At 44.5% G+C, this 15,558-nt stretch overlaps 1 protein-coding gene across 1 annotated transcript in view; it reads left to right on the top strand.

The window, feature by feature from the left end:
• Positions 1–15,558, top strand: part of WDR59 (WD repeat domain 59) — a 355,903-nt gene that overhangs the window by 117,480 nt on the left and 222,865 nt on the right. Inside the window, exon 10 of the mRNA XM_030203634.1 lies at positions 2,383–2,539. Coding sequence (XP_030059494.1) covers positions 2,383–2,539 — 157 coding nt within the window. The remainder of the gene's footprint in view (positions 1–2,382; positions 2,540–15,558) is intronic.

Below are 15,558 nucleotides of genomic sequence, written 5' to 3'. Positions count from 1 at the left end.
GAAAGCAAGGCAGACAGGCAGGGAATGTCCGGGTTCCGGCAGAGAGTAGTCAGATTCAGGCAATGGTCAGGTCAAGTAGCAAGACTATGGCTGAAGCTCCAGTAGCAAGGAGTACTGGCAGCGGACAGGACTAGGGCTGAAGCTCCAGAAGCAAAGGAAAACACACACGGGAAAACCAGAAAGCTAAACACAAGAAAACTAGTAAAGCTGTACACAAGCTAACAAGAAATATATGCCCAAGCTAACTAGTCACATGCTAGGAACTCACACAACACACAGGGGAACTAGTAAAGCTGTACACAAGCCAACAAGAAAAGCTATGCCCAAGTTACTAGTAACAAGCTAGAGACTCACACTAAACTGGATAAGGTAGCAGTGCACAGAGCACTCTAACATACCAGGGACCTTAGACGATGCAAAGGCTGCAGTCTCTAAGTGATTAATAAAGCCCTTCAACACCTGAGGAGCAGCTGCAGCCATCAGTAAGCAACTATGGAGGCTGTCCAGGCACAAACAAGAGAGACAAGTCCGGCAGCTTGGAAGGACCGGACTGGGCTAAAGTCTGGAATGGGTAGGAACAGCAAGACAAACTATGGCAGCCACTGGCTCTGGCCACCAGCGGGTGAGAGGAGCACAAACCAAGGAGCAGGCAGAGCGCACACAGAACATAGAGAGACTTAGAATACCTAGGTGCAGCACAGAGGAGCAAACAGTGCCAGGCTGGAGACAGAGGTAGAGCTAACTCAGGCAGCACCCCCAGGTGCAGTAGAGTGGAGTAATTAGAGCCATGCTGGAAGCAGCCAGCACACAGAAGGAAAACTACTCCAGAAAGGATAGGCAGAAGCCAGCTTAGAAGCTGACCCCCAGAAATAAGGTAAGTCTGAGGGTGGTCATGGCCACAGATGTGACAGATTCATCCCAGGATACTGAGGGAGCCCAGGGAGGTCCTGGTGGGGCCTCTTAATTTATTTAATAGATCTTTAGAGACGGGAGAGGTTCCGCCGGATTGGTGACGAGCGGATGTGGTCCCTCTTCACAAAAGTGGAGACGAGAAGAATTGGGAAAATACAGACCGCTAAGTCTCATGTCAGTGGTAGGAAAAATAATGGAGTCGCTGGATGAAGGACGTGCGCTAGATGCAATCTACTTGGACTTCAGCAAAGCCTTTGGTACGGTCCCCCACAGAAGACTTGTGAATAAGCTGAAAGGGTTGAACTTAGGACCGAAAATAGTGAACTGGATAAGAAACTGGTTGACCAACAGGTTGCAGAGGGTGGTGGTAAATGAAATCCGCTCGGAGGAAAGAAAGGTGAGCAGTGGAGTTCCTCAGGGGTCGGTGCTGGGGCCTATTCTGTTTACTATATTTGTGGGACATATTGCTGAAGGGTTGGAAGAAAGGCTTGCCTTTTTGCGGATGACACGAAAATAGCCAATAGAGTGGATACCCTGGAGGGAGTAGAAATGATGAGAAGGGATCTCCTAACCTTAGAAGAATGGTCGAGGGTCTGGCAGTTAAAATTTAATTCCAAGAAGTGTAGAGTGATGCACTTGGGGTGCAGAAACCCAAAAGAGGGATACCGAATAGGAGGGGAGAGATTAGTAAGCTCGACTCGGGAGAGAGACCTTGGGGTGTTGGTGTCTGAGGATCTAAAGGTGAAGAAACAATGACAAGGCGACGGCCTGGCCAGAAGGATGCTAGGCTGCGTAGAGAGGGGCAGGGGCATAACCAGCAGAAGAAAGGAGGTGTTGATGCCCCTCTACAAGTAGTTGGTGAGGACCCACTTTGGAGGCTGTATCTTGCTAAAGATGTAAAAGGACTGGAAGCGGTGCAAAGGAAAGCTACAAAAATGCAAACCGAATGAGGAGAGACTTGTTGACCTGTACATGTATACCTTAGAGGAAAGGAGAAACAGGTGATGTGATACTAACATTCAACTATTTGAAAGGTATTAATCCGCAAATTAACCTTTTTCGAAGACAGGAAGGTGGTAGAACTAGAGGACATGAATTGAGGTTGAAGGGGGGCAGACTCAGCTCTTTGCTAAGTCATTGCAATGCCACATAACTAACTCATCGGAGCAGATATTTCAGAGATCCTCTCTGAATGGAAAAGCAAACAGGCTACACCGGAATAGTTTTCAGAGTTGTTGTCATGCCTTCTGACTGGTGTGGTTAGAAAATGGATAATTTGAGGTGTTATTTTATATGTACCACTTTACTTTTGCTGTCAAAAATTCAAGCAATATCACAGTGGTGGAGTGCTAAAAACTTTCATGCATTTATACTTTTTTGAGATTCTGTATCCTGCTTTTTAGCAATTTTAGCCACTTTTCTGTTCTTTCCAAATAAAACAATCTGACTCCATTTCCTTTCTATTTGTAGCCTTTCAGTAGTGGGTTAGTGACAGTGATGGTACCCCAGCTGCGACGGGAGAACAGTCTTCTTCTCTGGAACATCTTTGATCTGAACACACCAGTACACACCTTTGTGGGACATGATGATGTGGTATTGGAGTTCCAGTGGCGGAAACAAAAAGAAGGTAAGAATGGGCCAGTCTCCATTTTACCAAACTATTATGAGATGGTCAGGTTTGTTTGGGTCTGTCCATACTTCAGACTAGAGAGTTGCATGGGGACAGAAATCTAGCCTGTCCCCACGGGAATATAACCCGTCCCTGCCGCAAGTAATCTCCTCCATCCCTACCCCTGGCCCACCCTGCCCTCGCCTTACCGCACCTCGCTTCACAGTCACCTTGCTGCACAGTCACCTTGATCCCCCCCTTAAGAAAACCAGATTCTAAAAGCAGTGAAATACATAAATGCATTTTGTTCCATATTAAATTAAAGATACATATTTCCAAAAAAAGAAACATCTATGAGCAGCATGTCCCCCTCTCCTCTCCATCCCCTTCTATCCCATGTGCTCTTTTTCCCCTTTTTCCTTCCCCCTCTCCATGTACATCCCCCCCTTATGAAAGCTTTTTTCAGCCCCCTCCCACCCACGCCCCCTCATGCACGACTCCATCCATCCACCTTCCTTCCCCTCCAGCCTTGGGTGCCCCCCCCCCCAAATGTTCTTGAGTACATCTTGATGGTCTAATGGCCTCTTAGGGTCAGGAAAGACCCCCACGTTTTCCTGCCCACTGCTGCTGATCCTCTTGCTGTGGCTGTTTTTTAAAATGGCTGCCAAGACTTAAGCCGTGGCCACGCAAGACTTCCACGGAAGGCTCACGAGGCCGCCGTGAAGTCTTGACAGCCATTTTAAAGAAATGGTAGCATTGAGAGGATCAGTGGTAATGGACAAGAAAGTGTAGGGATCTTTCCTGCCCATAAAAGGCCACTAGACCACCAGGATGTACTGAGGTACATTCGGGGAGGGCTCCCAGGACTGGAGAGGAGGGGGGGGGGGGGGGAGACAAGGCTCAATTCTCCAATACTTTGTGGGAACCCCTCAGGATCCCCGCGGTAACTGTGGGATTTGCCCTGTTCCCATGCAGCTGTCTACTTCAGACTTGAAGGGTGTAACTGGTTTATATTGACCTTGCTGAATAATATAAAGAGTGGTGGGCTGAACAAGTGTGATGCTGGATCCTTCATGAATCTCAATCGGGTTTCTGTCCTACTCATAGTATGGAAATAGTATTGCTTACTTTAATATCCAGATTCAAGCAAGAAATATCATTCGGAAATAGCGTACTCCTTTTGCAGTTTGATATGTCTGGAGCATTTGACATGGCCGACCATTGTATTCTTACTAGACTTCTGGATAAGTTGGGAATTGGTGACAATTTTATAAAATGGATTGAAGGCTTTATTACCTCTAGATCCTATCAAGTCAAGTCATCTACAGCAATATCATCTCCCTGTTCATCAGATTGCGATGTGCCTCAAGGTTCTCCTGTATCCCCAATTCTATTCAACCTTATGATGATTCCTTTGGCTAAATCCCTTTCCAAACATGTCTATGCTGACGACGTTACCATATTTATTCCCTTCATATCTTGTGTTTTTAATTCCCTCTTCTTATAGACCTCTTTCTGACTCTGTCATACGGGGGACTAAAGGTACTTATTTCATATAACAGATTCTGTATAGTTTCTCTGACCTCCATTGTCACCCAATCACAAGGTCTATTCTGGGGTGGCATTAGGAGCCGTAATTGAAAACTAATTCCCATAATTACTGCTTTCTGTTTGTTTCCTGGATCTAGATATACTCTGGGCCATTTATGTTCCCACATAAATCTTATTAAACATCTGTCTAAGTTTCTGCAAAGACTGAGTGTCACTTGTATATGATCTACCTGGTAGGCTGAATGTAAGGTAAAGAGAAGATAGAATCAATAAAAATAAAGACAGAGATGGGTTTAGATAGATAGATACATTTTATTTCTTACCCAAACACAGGTCTTCAAGTTGATACAAATACAGACATCAGATTCTGGTTTCAGCCGCACAGGGCTTCGCCGTCTGACAGAGGCTTTGGAGAAGACTCTCAAACTAAGCCAAAATCTCCCCTCTTTTATACTCTATCTTCTCCATAGAAGTGAATGGTGAGATACCTAGCTCCTAATATTTCGCAATTTCTGAGATCATACTTTCCCATGCGATCTGCTATCTGATGTGCCCACCTCCTTCCGTTCTCAGCTACTGCTAATTATCAACATGTTTTGGGAAGCGTTGAGATAACAGTTTCACATCTTCCGGCTGCAATACTTTTCATACCTTTCTCATGAACTCTGTATTACCTCTGTATCATTGTATACCAAAACTAATAAGCTCCATTTTATTCATCTGATCTTTCATTACAGGTGCTATATTTGATTTAAAGTTTGTACCAGTTTGTATCAGGACTCATTGTTCAGACCTGCTTTTTTCAGATTCTCAAATATTAATTCACTTGCTTGCTGTTTGGCCTACTTAGTACTTTTTTCAGTTGTTCTTGGCTGCATAGCTTTGGCCATCACTATTCCAGTGGTAGCCTTAAAGCTGGTTCCAGGCCTGCGCGGCCGATTCGCCGGTGAGGTGCGGTCCAGCAGAGATAGCTGGCTATTTTGGTAATGGTTCTCCAGGATAGGTCGGCCATCTTGGGATGGGCATCTCAGCTTATGGCAGCCATCTTGGGGTTGGCCGGCTGCAGGAAGGAAGCCCATATTTGGGCGTTGGGCTTCTCTGCTGGGGGCAGCCATCTTGTTTCAGCTGCACATGTTTTATTAGCCTGATTCCTTCACTATTTAAAGCACTGCCTCCAGGCCTTCATTGCTTCGGCCTCAATTGTTCTGAGGACTTGCTGTCGGAGTGCTGTTCACCGACTATGTTCTGTTCCTGTTTTCCTGTGTACCGGACCTTGGCTAGTTTTCTCGGATTACGCTTGTTTGCTGCCTGCCTTGACCCTGGACTGATTTTGACTATTCTTTGCCTGTCGGAGTATTGGTTCTGGAATATGTCTGTTCCCTGCCATCCTGGTCAGCGGCTGTGCTACCTCGCCGGTTCCAGAAGCCTTGGCGGCCACCTGCAGCTGGGAGCTCAACTTCCAGTGAACGGTGGTCGTTTCCCAGGTGAAGCTAGGGGTGGTCTGGCTGCCTGACCGAGTGCGGTATCACTTCATCTCAGCCATGCTCAGTCGGGGCACAGGGGCTCACCACTACTGGGTCATAACAAATCTAACCTGGCAGAAATTTCCGACAAAATAACCAATGGTATGAATATCCTAACTTCTTGGGCCAACGCTTTCAAAATGAAATTGAACAAAGACAAAACTCAATGCTTAATCCTCTCCTCCCAATATTCCACATTCCATCCAATTATTCTCACCACTCCTGATATCACAATTCCTATATCCAACAATCTGAAAGTCCTTGAAGTTACATTGGATAAATACTTATCCCTTGAAGACCATGCAACATCCATCACCAAGAAAATGTTCAACATGATGTGGATGTTGAAACGTGTGAAACCTTATCTCCCCTTGAATACCTTCCGCAATTTGGTACAATCCACGGTACTCACCCATGCTGATTACTGTAATAGTATCTTCGTTGGATGTAAGGCCCAAATCATGAAGAAACTTCAAACTGCCCGGAACACGGCAGCTAGACTTATTTATGTGAAGCCTAGATTCAAAAGTGCAACACCTCTCCGTATGAAACTTCATTGGCTCCCTGTTAGAGAATGAGTGAACTTTAAGGTCATCACACTAATCCACAAGATCATCCATGGAGTATCACCAAGTTACATGGTCAGTCTTTTAAATCTTCCATCCAGAAACAGATCAACATCTTTACGAACATACCTTAACCTGCACCTTTCCAATTGCAAAGGATTAAAGTATAAAACATATCATGCATCTAACTTCCCCTACCTGGGATTCCAACTCTGGAATGCTCTACACAGATACATTCGATCAACTAGTGAGTACCTTCCCTTTAGGCAACTATTGAAAACCCATCTATTCAAACAGATTTACCCGAACGACTTGACCTACCATAAGCAAACATAAGCAACCCAGCTATTTACTGGTTCATCTTATCATTAACAACAATGACTTAGAAATTACCTCCTACCAATCTTCTTACCCTCCATACTCTTCTCCTACCTCTTCTTTATTGCTCTACGTCATTACATATCCCTATCCTTTCTCTCATACCTCTTTTATCCCATTTACCCCTTGTTCATTTGTCCTACCACATACCTCCTTTGTTGATTCTGATACTACAGATTGTATTCTCTTGTTACTATGTAAGCCGCATTGAGCCTGTGATGAGTGGGAAAGCGCGGGATACAAATGTAATATACAGCATAGAATGTACAGTATTCCTCTGTCTCCCAAGCAAATAGATGATTGGCTAGCAGCCCTGCTAGCTGTGTTTCAGTTGAGTTTGGGATGCCTTCCTGGGCTTGTTCTCCTGTCCCAGTTTTTAATGCCTGGGGTTCATTTGAGTTGTGGTGACTTCTTTGGCTTAAGCTCCTGTTAAAAAAAAAAAGAAGAATGCAGCTGTTCTATGGAGCTGAGGTATATCTCACTGAGATCCCTACCACCCCTTTCTCCCCCCCCCCCCAACTGGACCATCAGACCACCGACATCTCCTGAGCCTGTTCTGATTTATTTCAGTTATTTCAGTACTCTGGTGCTGGTGCCTCTGTTCCTTATTAACCTCTCACTGGTATGTGGCTTGACTTTTTCTCACAGCAGGGATTACTGATGGGAACCTTTGTTCTTCCAGTTTCTATAAACAGTTAAATGTTCTGTGTGACTATCTATAAGCAGAGAATATTTTGTTGACTCTTATGTGGAGGACTAGCTACTCCTGTTTGTGTGATATTAAATTTTCCTCCGTGTTCCAGACTTACAATTTTCCCGCTAACGTTCTGTTTCTGTTTGTCAACTGATGTTTGTTTGTTTTTTTCAAGTGTTTCCTGGCTGGTTTACAGTAAGCAATTCCAGACATTTATTAGCTCTCAAGTTTAAAAAAAAAAAAAAGAAAGTAAGAAAGAGGATTTTACCTCTTATTAGGACATATGCTCCTATTCCTTGGTTCATTGTTGTGTGCTGCAATTTGACTTGAAACAGTTTTTATTGAATTTTCAACCAAATACATAACCACAAAGGGGAATAGTACAGTACAGTCAACTTAACACTTAAAGTAGCTGCCTGCATAGTAGATACAGATTCTACTACTTTTCTCTCTGTTTAATTTGAATATCAGGTTAAGTCTTCTCTTATGTGTAGCAGTCAGTCATTAAGGAAAAGGGAATTGGGACTTGATATACCACCTTTCTGTGGTTTTTGCAGCTACATTCAAAGTGGTTTACATAGAGGCATATTTTCAAAGCACTTAGCCTTCCAAAGTTCCATAGAAACCTATGGAACTTTGGAAGGCTAAGTGCTTTGAAAATATGCCTCATAGTATATTCAGGTACTTATTTTGTACCAGGGGCAATGGAGGGTTAAGTGACTTGCCCAGAATCACAAGGAGCTGCAGTGGGAATCAAACTCAGTTCCCAAGGATCAAAGTCCACTGCACTAACCACTAGGCCACTTCCATGTGCTGGACCTTTGTTTGTAGCATTCCATGTGCTGGACCTGAACTGAAATACTAAGTGATTTCTGATTATCTTATTCTAATTTCTCAACTTTTTGGCTATAGGTTTAGCAACCTGATATTCTCCTTAATTTAATGCTTATTGCTTAATTAATTTGTCCTGTGAATCTGTATCGTGGTGCATTTCTCTGTCTTCTAACCCTGCCTTGTTATATTCTAGTGGAATTTGAAAGTTAAATCAACTGAAAATTCTTTGATCAGACTGTAGCATTCTGGTCATACCTAGAGAATTTTTTTTGATACAGCACTTGGCTGACTCACTGGGACTTATAGTCCCACCCACCCCATGGTTTTCCAGTCATATATAGACATGCCAAAACTCATTAACTTTACTCCTCAGTCACACACAGGCGATCTTGCAGACTGTTAACCCCATCATAGTACACCTGTTCATACCCATTTCAACCAATCAGGATGACTTTTATTCTCTGTAATAATTGTGGTGCTTTAGTTTCAAGGTCAATCATCTGGAGACTTAAGGCTTGTCCTATCTATCTTCAGCTTGCAAGTTTAAAACAGGAGCTAAATAAAGCAGGAATTGGATGCACTTAAAGCAGGTTCTAGGACTGCACAGAATCATACCAACTTCTCACCACTGCCTCAAAGGATAAAACCACCTAAGAATAGATGGTTCACGGTAGGCTCAGGCAGACTACGTCATGTGGCACAGAAGCATCTGCCCTCACAAGTGTTGCCCCTACAGAATTACTCCATTACAGCACTGTGATGTTCCTGAAAATAGAACTGAGGCGGAAAAAAAACCAATGAAGGTGGAACAAAAAGATATGAAGGTACCCAAAGAGATAAGACACCCCCAAATCACTAATGTTGAAACTCATACCAGGAAACGTTTGCTACTAGGGGATTCCATTATCAGAGGCATTAACTTTGAAACACAGTTCAAGGGGCCATGCAAAGTGAAATGCCTTCCTGGCTCTTCAGCTACCAGAAGTACCAAGCAAATAATCTCTATAATCAGAGAAGAAACTAAGGAGTCAAACACTGATGATGTTATCCACCTGGGAACAAATGACTTGTCCAGTAATACCCCACTTGTCACGCAGAGAGCTTTTCAGGAGCTGGAAGAGGGTTAAAACCTTTGATACAAACAATAGCTTTCTATGAAGTACTATCTTCCTTTGGAAAGGGAGAGAAAAGATTGCAAAGTACTGAGAATTTCAATAGCTGGCTCAAAGCCTGTTGTCACCAAGAAGGATTTAGATACGTAGGAGGATGGAGCAATACATGGAAAAACAAAAGACTATACTGTAAAGATGGGCTGCATCTCACTGTGGCAGGAAAAAAAAATCCTTGGGGAGAAATTCAGACAATATATCTCTAGCCATTTAAACTAGAAGGCGGGGGTGGCATATGGAGGCAGTTCACTTCAAGTGGTCACCCCCAGCTAAAGACAACATGCGTCAGTAGAAAAGAAAGCAATGAAAACAACAATCTTAGCAAATCACTTCTTACCAACACAGCAAGAAGTGAGACTAAACAAGAAACTAAACAGAAGATAAAAATTACACTGAAATGTAGATGGAAAGTAATGAATGCTCGCAGTCTAAGCAATAAAGTTCATGACCTTCAAGCCCTGATGTTGGAGGCGGACTTAGACATTGTTGCAATCACGGAGACATGGCTCAATGGTTCCCATGAATGGGATGCAAACATACCAGGCTATAATCTATTTAGGAAGGATAGAGATGGTCGTAAAGGTTGAGGAGTAGCTCTGTACGTGAGAAATGATATCGCAGTGACTGAAATGACAGGGACCTGGGAAAGGAAGAAGCGATATGGATCACCTTAAAAAGAGATGATAGAACTTCTGTCCACGTTGGTGTTGTCTACAGACCTCCGACGCAATTGGAGGACTAGATAAAGATCTGATCGCGGATATTCAAAAGTTGGGAAAGAAGAGTGAGGTATTGTTGCTTGGAGATTTCAGTCTGCCGGATGTAGATTGTAAGGTTCTATCTGCAGAATCGGAAAGAAGTAGAGAGATCGTGGATGCTTTTCAAAGTGCTCTGCTCAGACAAATGGTGATGGAACCCACGAGGGAGGGAGCGACGCTGGGTCTGGTGCTCACAAATGGAGATAGTGTGTCAAATCTCCGAGTGGGTGCCCACCTGGGCAGCAGTGACCATCAAACAGTCTGGTTTGATATGACAGCTGAAGTGGAGGGCAGCCACTCAAAACTCAAAGTCCTGGATTTCAAGCTTGCTGACTTTAGTAAAATGGGAGAATACCTGAGGAAGGAGCTGATGGGCTGGGAGGATGTATGAGAAGTGGAAGAACAGTGGTCCAGGCTGAAAGAAGCTATAAATATGGCTACATACCTTTATGTAAGGAGAGTAAATAAAAGCAAGAGAAAAAGGAAACCGATATGGTTCTCCAAGCAATTGGCTGAGAAAATAAGGGCTAAAGAGTTGGCGTTCCTGAAATACAGAAAAACTCAAGAAGAGGAACACGGACAGGAATACCGGATGAAACTGAAAGAAGCCAAGAGAGAGATACGTCTGGCGAAAGCGGAAGAACAAATGGCTAGAAATGTAAGGAGGGGTGACAAAAATTTCTTCAGGTATATTATAAGACTAAAAAGGGAATTGTGAGACTGAAAGATGCTGCAAACTGCTATGTAGATAATGATGAAGAAAAAGCAAATTTGCTAAATAGATACTTTTGTTCTGTCTTCACAGAAAAAACTCCTGGAGAAGGACCGCGATTGACTGGCAAAAGTACATATGAGAATGGAGTAGATATAGCACCATTCACGGAAGAGAGTGTGTATGAACAACTTGAAAATCTAAAGGTGGACAAAGCCATGGGACCGGACGGGATCCACCTCAGCATATTGAGGGAGCTCAGAGAGGTTCTGGCAGATCCTATTAAAGATATGTTTAATAAATCCTTGGAGACAGGAGGGGTTCCGTGGGTTTGGAGAACGGCGGACGTGGTCCCCCTTCACAGAAGTGGTGATAGGGAAGAAGCTGGAAACTACAGGCCGGTAAGCCTCACTTTGGTTATTGAAAAAGTAATGGAAGCAATGCTGAAGGAAAGGATAGTGAATTTCCCGGAAGCCAATAAGTTACAAGATCCGAGACAACATGGTTTTACCAAAGGTAAATCGTGCCAAATGAATCTCATTGAATTCTTTGGCTGGGTGACCGGAGAATTGAACCATGGAAGTGCTATAGACGTCATCTACTTATATTTTTCAGCAAAGCTTTTGACACGGTTCCTCACAGGAGGCTCTTGAATAAACTTGACAGGCTGAAGATAGGACCCGACGTGGTGAACTGGATTAGGAACTGGTTGACGGACAGACGCCAGAGGGTGATGGTTAATGGAATTCACTCAGATGAGGGAAAGGTGAGTAGTAGAGTGCCTCAGGGATCAGTGCTGGGGCCGATTCTGTTCAATATATTTGTGAGTGACATTGCCGAAGGGTTAGAAGGTAAAGTTTGCCTTTTTGCGGATGATACTAAGATTTGTAACAGAGTGGACACCCCGGAGGGAGTGGAAAACATGAAAAAGACCATTCTTCTAGCTTCTGCAGATCCTAAGGTTTGACAATTAAAATTCAATGCGAAGAAATGCAAAGTGATGCACTTAGGGAGTAGAAATCCACGGGAGAAGTATGTGTTAGGCGGTGAGAGTCTGATATGTACAGACGGGGAGGTGGATCTTGGGGTGATAGTATCTGAGGATCTGAAGGTGACGAAACAGTGTGACAAGGCGGTGACCGTAGCTAGAAGGTTGCTAGGCTGTATAGAGAGAGGTGTGACCAGCAGAAGAAAGGAGGTGTTGATGCCCCTGTATAAGTCGTTGGTGAGGCCCCACCTAGAGTATTGTGTTCAGTTTTGGAGGCTGTGTCTTGCTAAAGATGTAAAAAGAATTGAAGCGGTGCAAAGAAAAGCTACAAAAATGGTATGGGATGTGTGTTACAAGACGCATGAGGAGAGACTTGCTGACCTGAACATGTATACCCTGGAGGAAAGGAGAAACAGGGGTGATGTGATACAGACGTTCAAATATTTGAAAAGTATTAATCCGCAAATGAACCTTTTCCGTAGATGGGAAGGTTATAGAACTAGAGGACATGAAATGAGATTGAAGGGGGGCAGACTCAAGAAAAATGTCAGGAAGTATTTTTTCACGGAGAGAGTGGTGGATACTTGGAATGCCCTCCCGCTGGAGGTGGTGGAGATGAAAACGGTAACGGAATTCAAAAATGCATGGGATAAACATAAAGGAATCCTGTTCAGAAGGAAGGTATCCTCAGAAGCTTAGAGGAGATTGGGTGGCAGAGCTGGTGGGGGGAGGCGGGGCTAGTGCTGGGCAGACTTCTACGCTCTGTGCCCTGAAAATGACAGAGACAAATCAAGGTCAGGTATACACATAAAGTAGCACATATGAGTTTATCTTGTTAGGCAGACTGGATGGACCGTGTGGGTCTTTCTCTGCCGTCATCTACTATGTTACTATTTAGTTTTTCCTGTATGGAGTTCCGAAGAATCAACTAAGCTTGTTGCTGTGTTCTACCAAATTTGATGGGCGCACACTGTTTCTACATGAGTTACTCATCTGGCTGCCAGATTCAGGATAGTTGCATTATTTTTTCAGTTACAGAAATAGTGCCTCCAAAGAGGTTTGGTAGCCACTGATGTTTTGGAGCTGGCCCAATTGCATAGTTTGTTTTTTTCCCATTCAGCTGTGGTTTACTTCCACATATAGTGCACAGTTCCTTCTATACCTTCTTGGGCTTCTCAGCCCCTGTGTGTGTAGTTGTCCACCTGGGTTGCAAATTGCTCCAACCACCTGGGTTGCACACTTGCACCCATTGACATGGTTGCTCAGTGGCACAGGTATTGCACACTAACTGCACCCACTGGTATTGCATAGTGGCAGCATCCACTTGTGTGGCTCAGGATGGCGCCACCTGTGTTACACAATTGCAGCACTCCTCTGGGTTGCTTCCCTGTGGCAGCAACCACCTATATCACTCTTCTAAAGAGGCAGCCGATCTAGCTGTCCTTCAACATCTACCTGTGTTGCTCCTGCTACCATCACCTCTGTTTAGTTGCAACAAGCGCTGATACTATTCAGCTTAAGTATCCACCTATTTTGTGTGCATGCAACAACCACATGAGTTACACGGTACTGATATTTCATAGATGCGATAACCATCTGTCTTATACAATTGTACAATCAGCTGTTCTGTGTGCCTGAAAGGCCAATTTTTTTTGTTTGTTTTGTTACATTTGTATCCCGCGCTTTCTCACACATGGCAGGCTCAATGCAGCTTATATGGGGCAATGGAGGGTTAAGTGACTTGCCCAGAGTCACAAGGAGCTGCCTGTGCCTAAGTGGGAATCGAACTCAGTTCCTCAGTTCCCCAGGACCAAAGTCCACCACCCTAACCACTAGGCCATTCCTCCACTCTTCTCTACCTTCAGTAATCACCTACTATCACGTACCTGGAACATCATACGTGGAGGCAGAGGCTAGCATACACTTCTCTCTTCAGTTCCACTTTGGATGTGCCTACACTTTGGGCGTTCCTACTCTGTAGTCAGAAGCCTTCACTTTAAAACTAGGAGTTTCCCTCCTCTTTTTGCCTCAGGTACTTCTTCTTGGTATCTTGGTGTGCTCCTGTTGTGAAGACTCCTGCTTTACCTGGTTTTGACTCTGTTCCTGGACCTGACTTCTACTGGATTGCTGCATGCCCTGACTCTGTGCCTGGACCTGACCTCTGCTATTTGCTGCCCGTCTCTATCATCTCCTGAGCCCTGTTCTCAACCCACTTCCAAGTCCTGCTGGCCACCTGAACCCAGGGGCTCAACCGCTGGGGAACGGTGGTTGCCACAGGTGAAGCGTTGGGAATTCTGACTGCTGATCTTCGGATCAGGACAAGGGCTCACTCCATTCCTGAACACTGTGACACCTACATGTCTCAGTGTTCGAAGTCAGTTATATACAGTGGTGGAAATAAGTATTTGATCCCTTGCTGATTTTGTAAGTTTGCCCACTGACAAAGACATGAGCAGCCCATAATTGAAGGGTAGGTTATTGGTAACAGTGAGAGATAGCACATCACAAATTAAATCCGGAAAATCACATTGTGGAAAGTATATGAATTTATTTGCATTCTGCAGAGGGAAATAAGTATTTGATCCCCCACCAACCAGTAAGAGATCTGGCCCCTACAGACCAGGTAGATGCTCCAAATCAACTCGTTACCTGCATGACAGACAGCTGTCGGCAATGGTCACCTGTATGAAAGACACCTGTCCACAGACTCAGTGAATCAGTCAGACTCTAACCTCTACAAAATGGCCAAGAGCAAGGAGCTGTCTAAGGATGTCAGGGACAAGATCATACACCTGCACAAGGCTGGAATGGGCTACAAAACCATCAGTAAGACGCTGGGCGAGAAGGAGACAACTGTTGGTGCCATAGTAAGAAAATGGAAGAAGTACAAAATGACTGTCAATCGACAAAGATCTGGGGCTCCACGCAAAATCTCACCTCGTGGGGTATCCTTGATCATGAGGAAGGTTAGAAATCAGCCTACAACTACAAGGGGGGAACTTGTCAATGATCTCAAGGCAGCTGGGACCACTGTCACCACGAAAACCATTGGTAACACATTACGACATAGCAGATTGCAATCCTGCAGTGCCCGCAAGGTCCCCCTGCTCCGGAAGGCACATGTGACGGCCCGTCTGAAGTTTGCCAGTGAACACCTGGATGATGCCGAGAGTGATTGGGAGAAGGTGCTGTGGTCAGATGAGACAAAAATTGAGCTCTTTGGCATGAACTCAACTCGCCGTGTTTGGAGGAAGAGAAATGCTGCCTATGACCCAAAGAACACCGTCCCCACTGTCAAGCATGGAGGTGGAAATGTTATGTTTTGGGGGTGTTTCTCTGCTAAGGGCACAGGACTACTCACCGCATCAATGGGAGAATGGATGGGGCCATGTACCGTACAATTCTGAGTGACAACCTCCTTCCCTCCGCCAGGGCCTTAAAAATGGGTCGTGGCTGGGTCTTCCAGCACGACAATGACCCAAAACATACAGCCAAGGCAACAAAGGAGTGGCTCAGGAAGAAGCACATTAGGGTCATGGAGTGGCCTAGCCAGTCACCAGACCTTAATCCCATTGAAAACTTATGGAGGGAGCTGAAGCTGCGAGTTGCCAAGCGACAGCCCAGAACTCTTAATGATTTAGAGATGATCTGCAAAGAGGAGTGGACCAAAATTCCTCCTGACGTGTGCAAACCTCATCATCAACTACAGAAGACGTCTGACCGCTGTGCTTGCCAACAAGGGTTTTGCCACCAAGTATTAGGTCTTGTTTGCCAGAGGGATTAAATACTTATTTCCCTCTGCAGAATGCAAATAAATTCATATACTTTCCACAATGTGATTTTCCGGATTTAATTTGTGATGTG

Source organism: Microcaecilia unicolor, chromosome 5 (genome assembly GCF_901765095.1).
Source record: "Microcaecilia unicolor chromosome 5, aMicUni1.1, whole genome shotgun sequence".
NCBI lineage: Eukaryota > Metazoa > Chordata > Amphibia > Gymnophiona > Siphonopidae > Microcaecilia > Microcaecilia unicolor.
The sequence above is the reverse complement of the archived record's forward strand: the minus strand, read 5'-3'. Positions and strand labels throughout refer to the sequence as shown.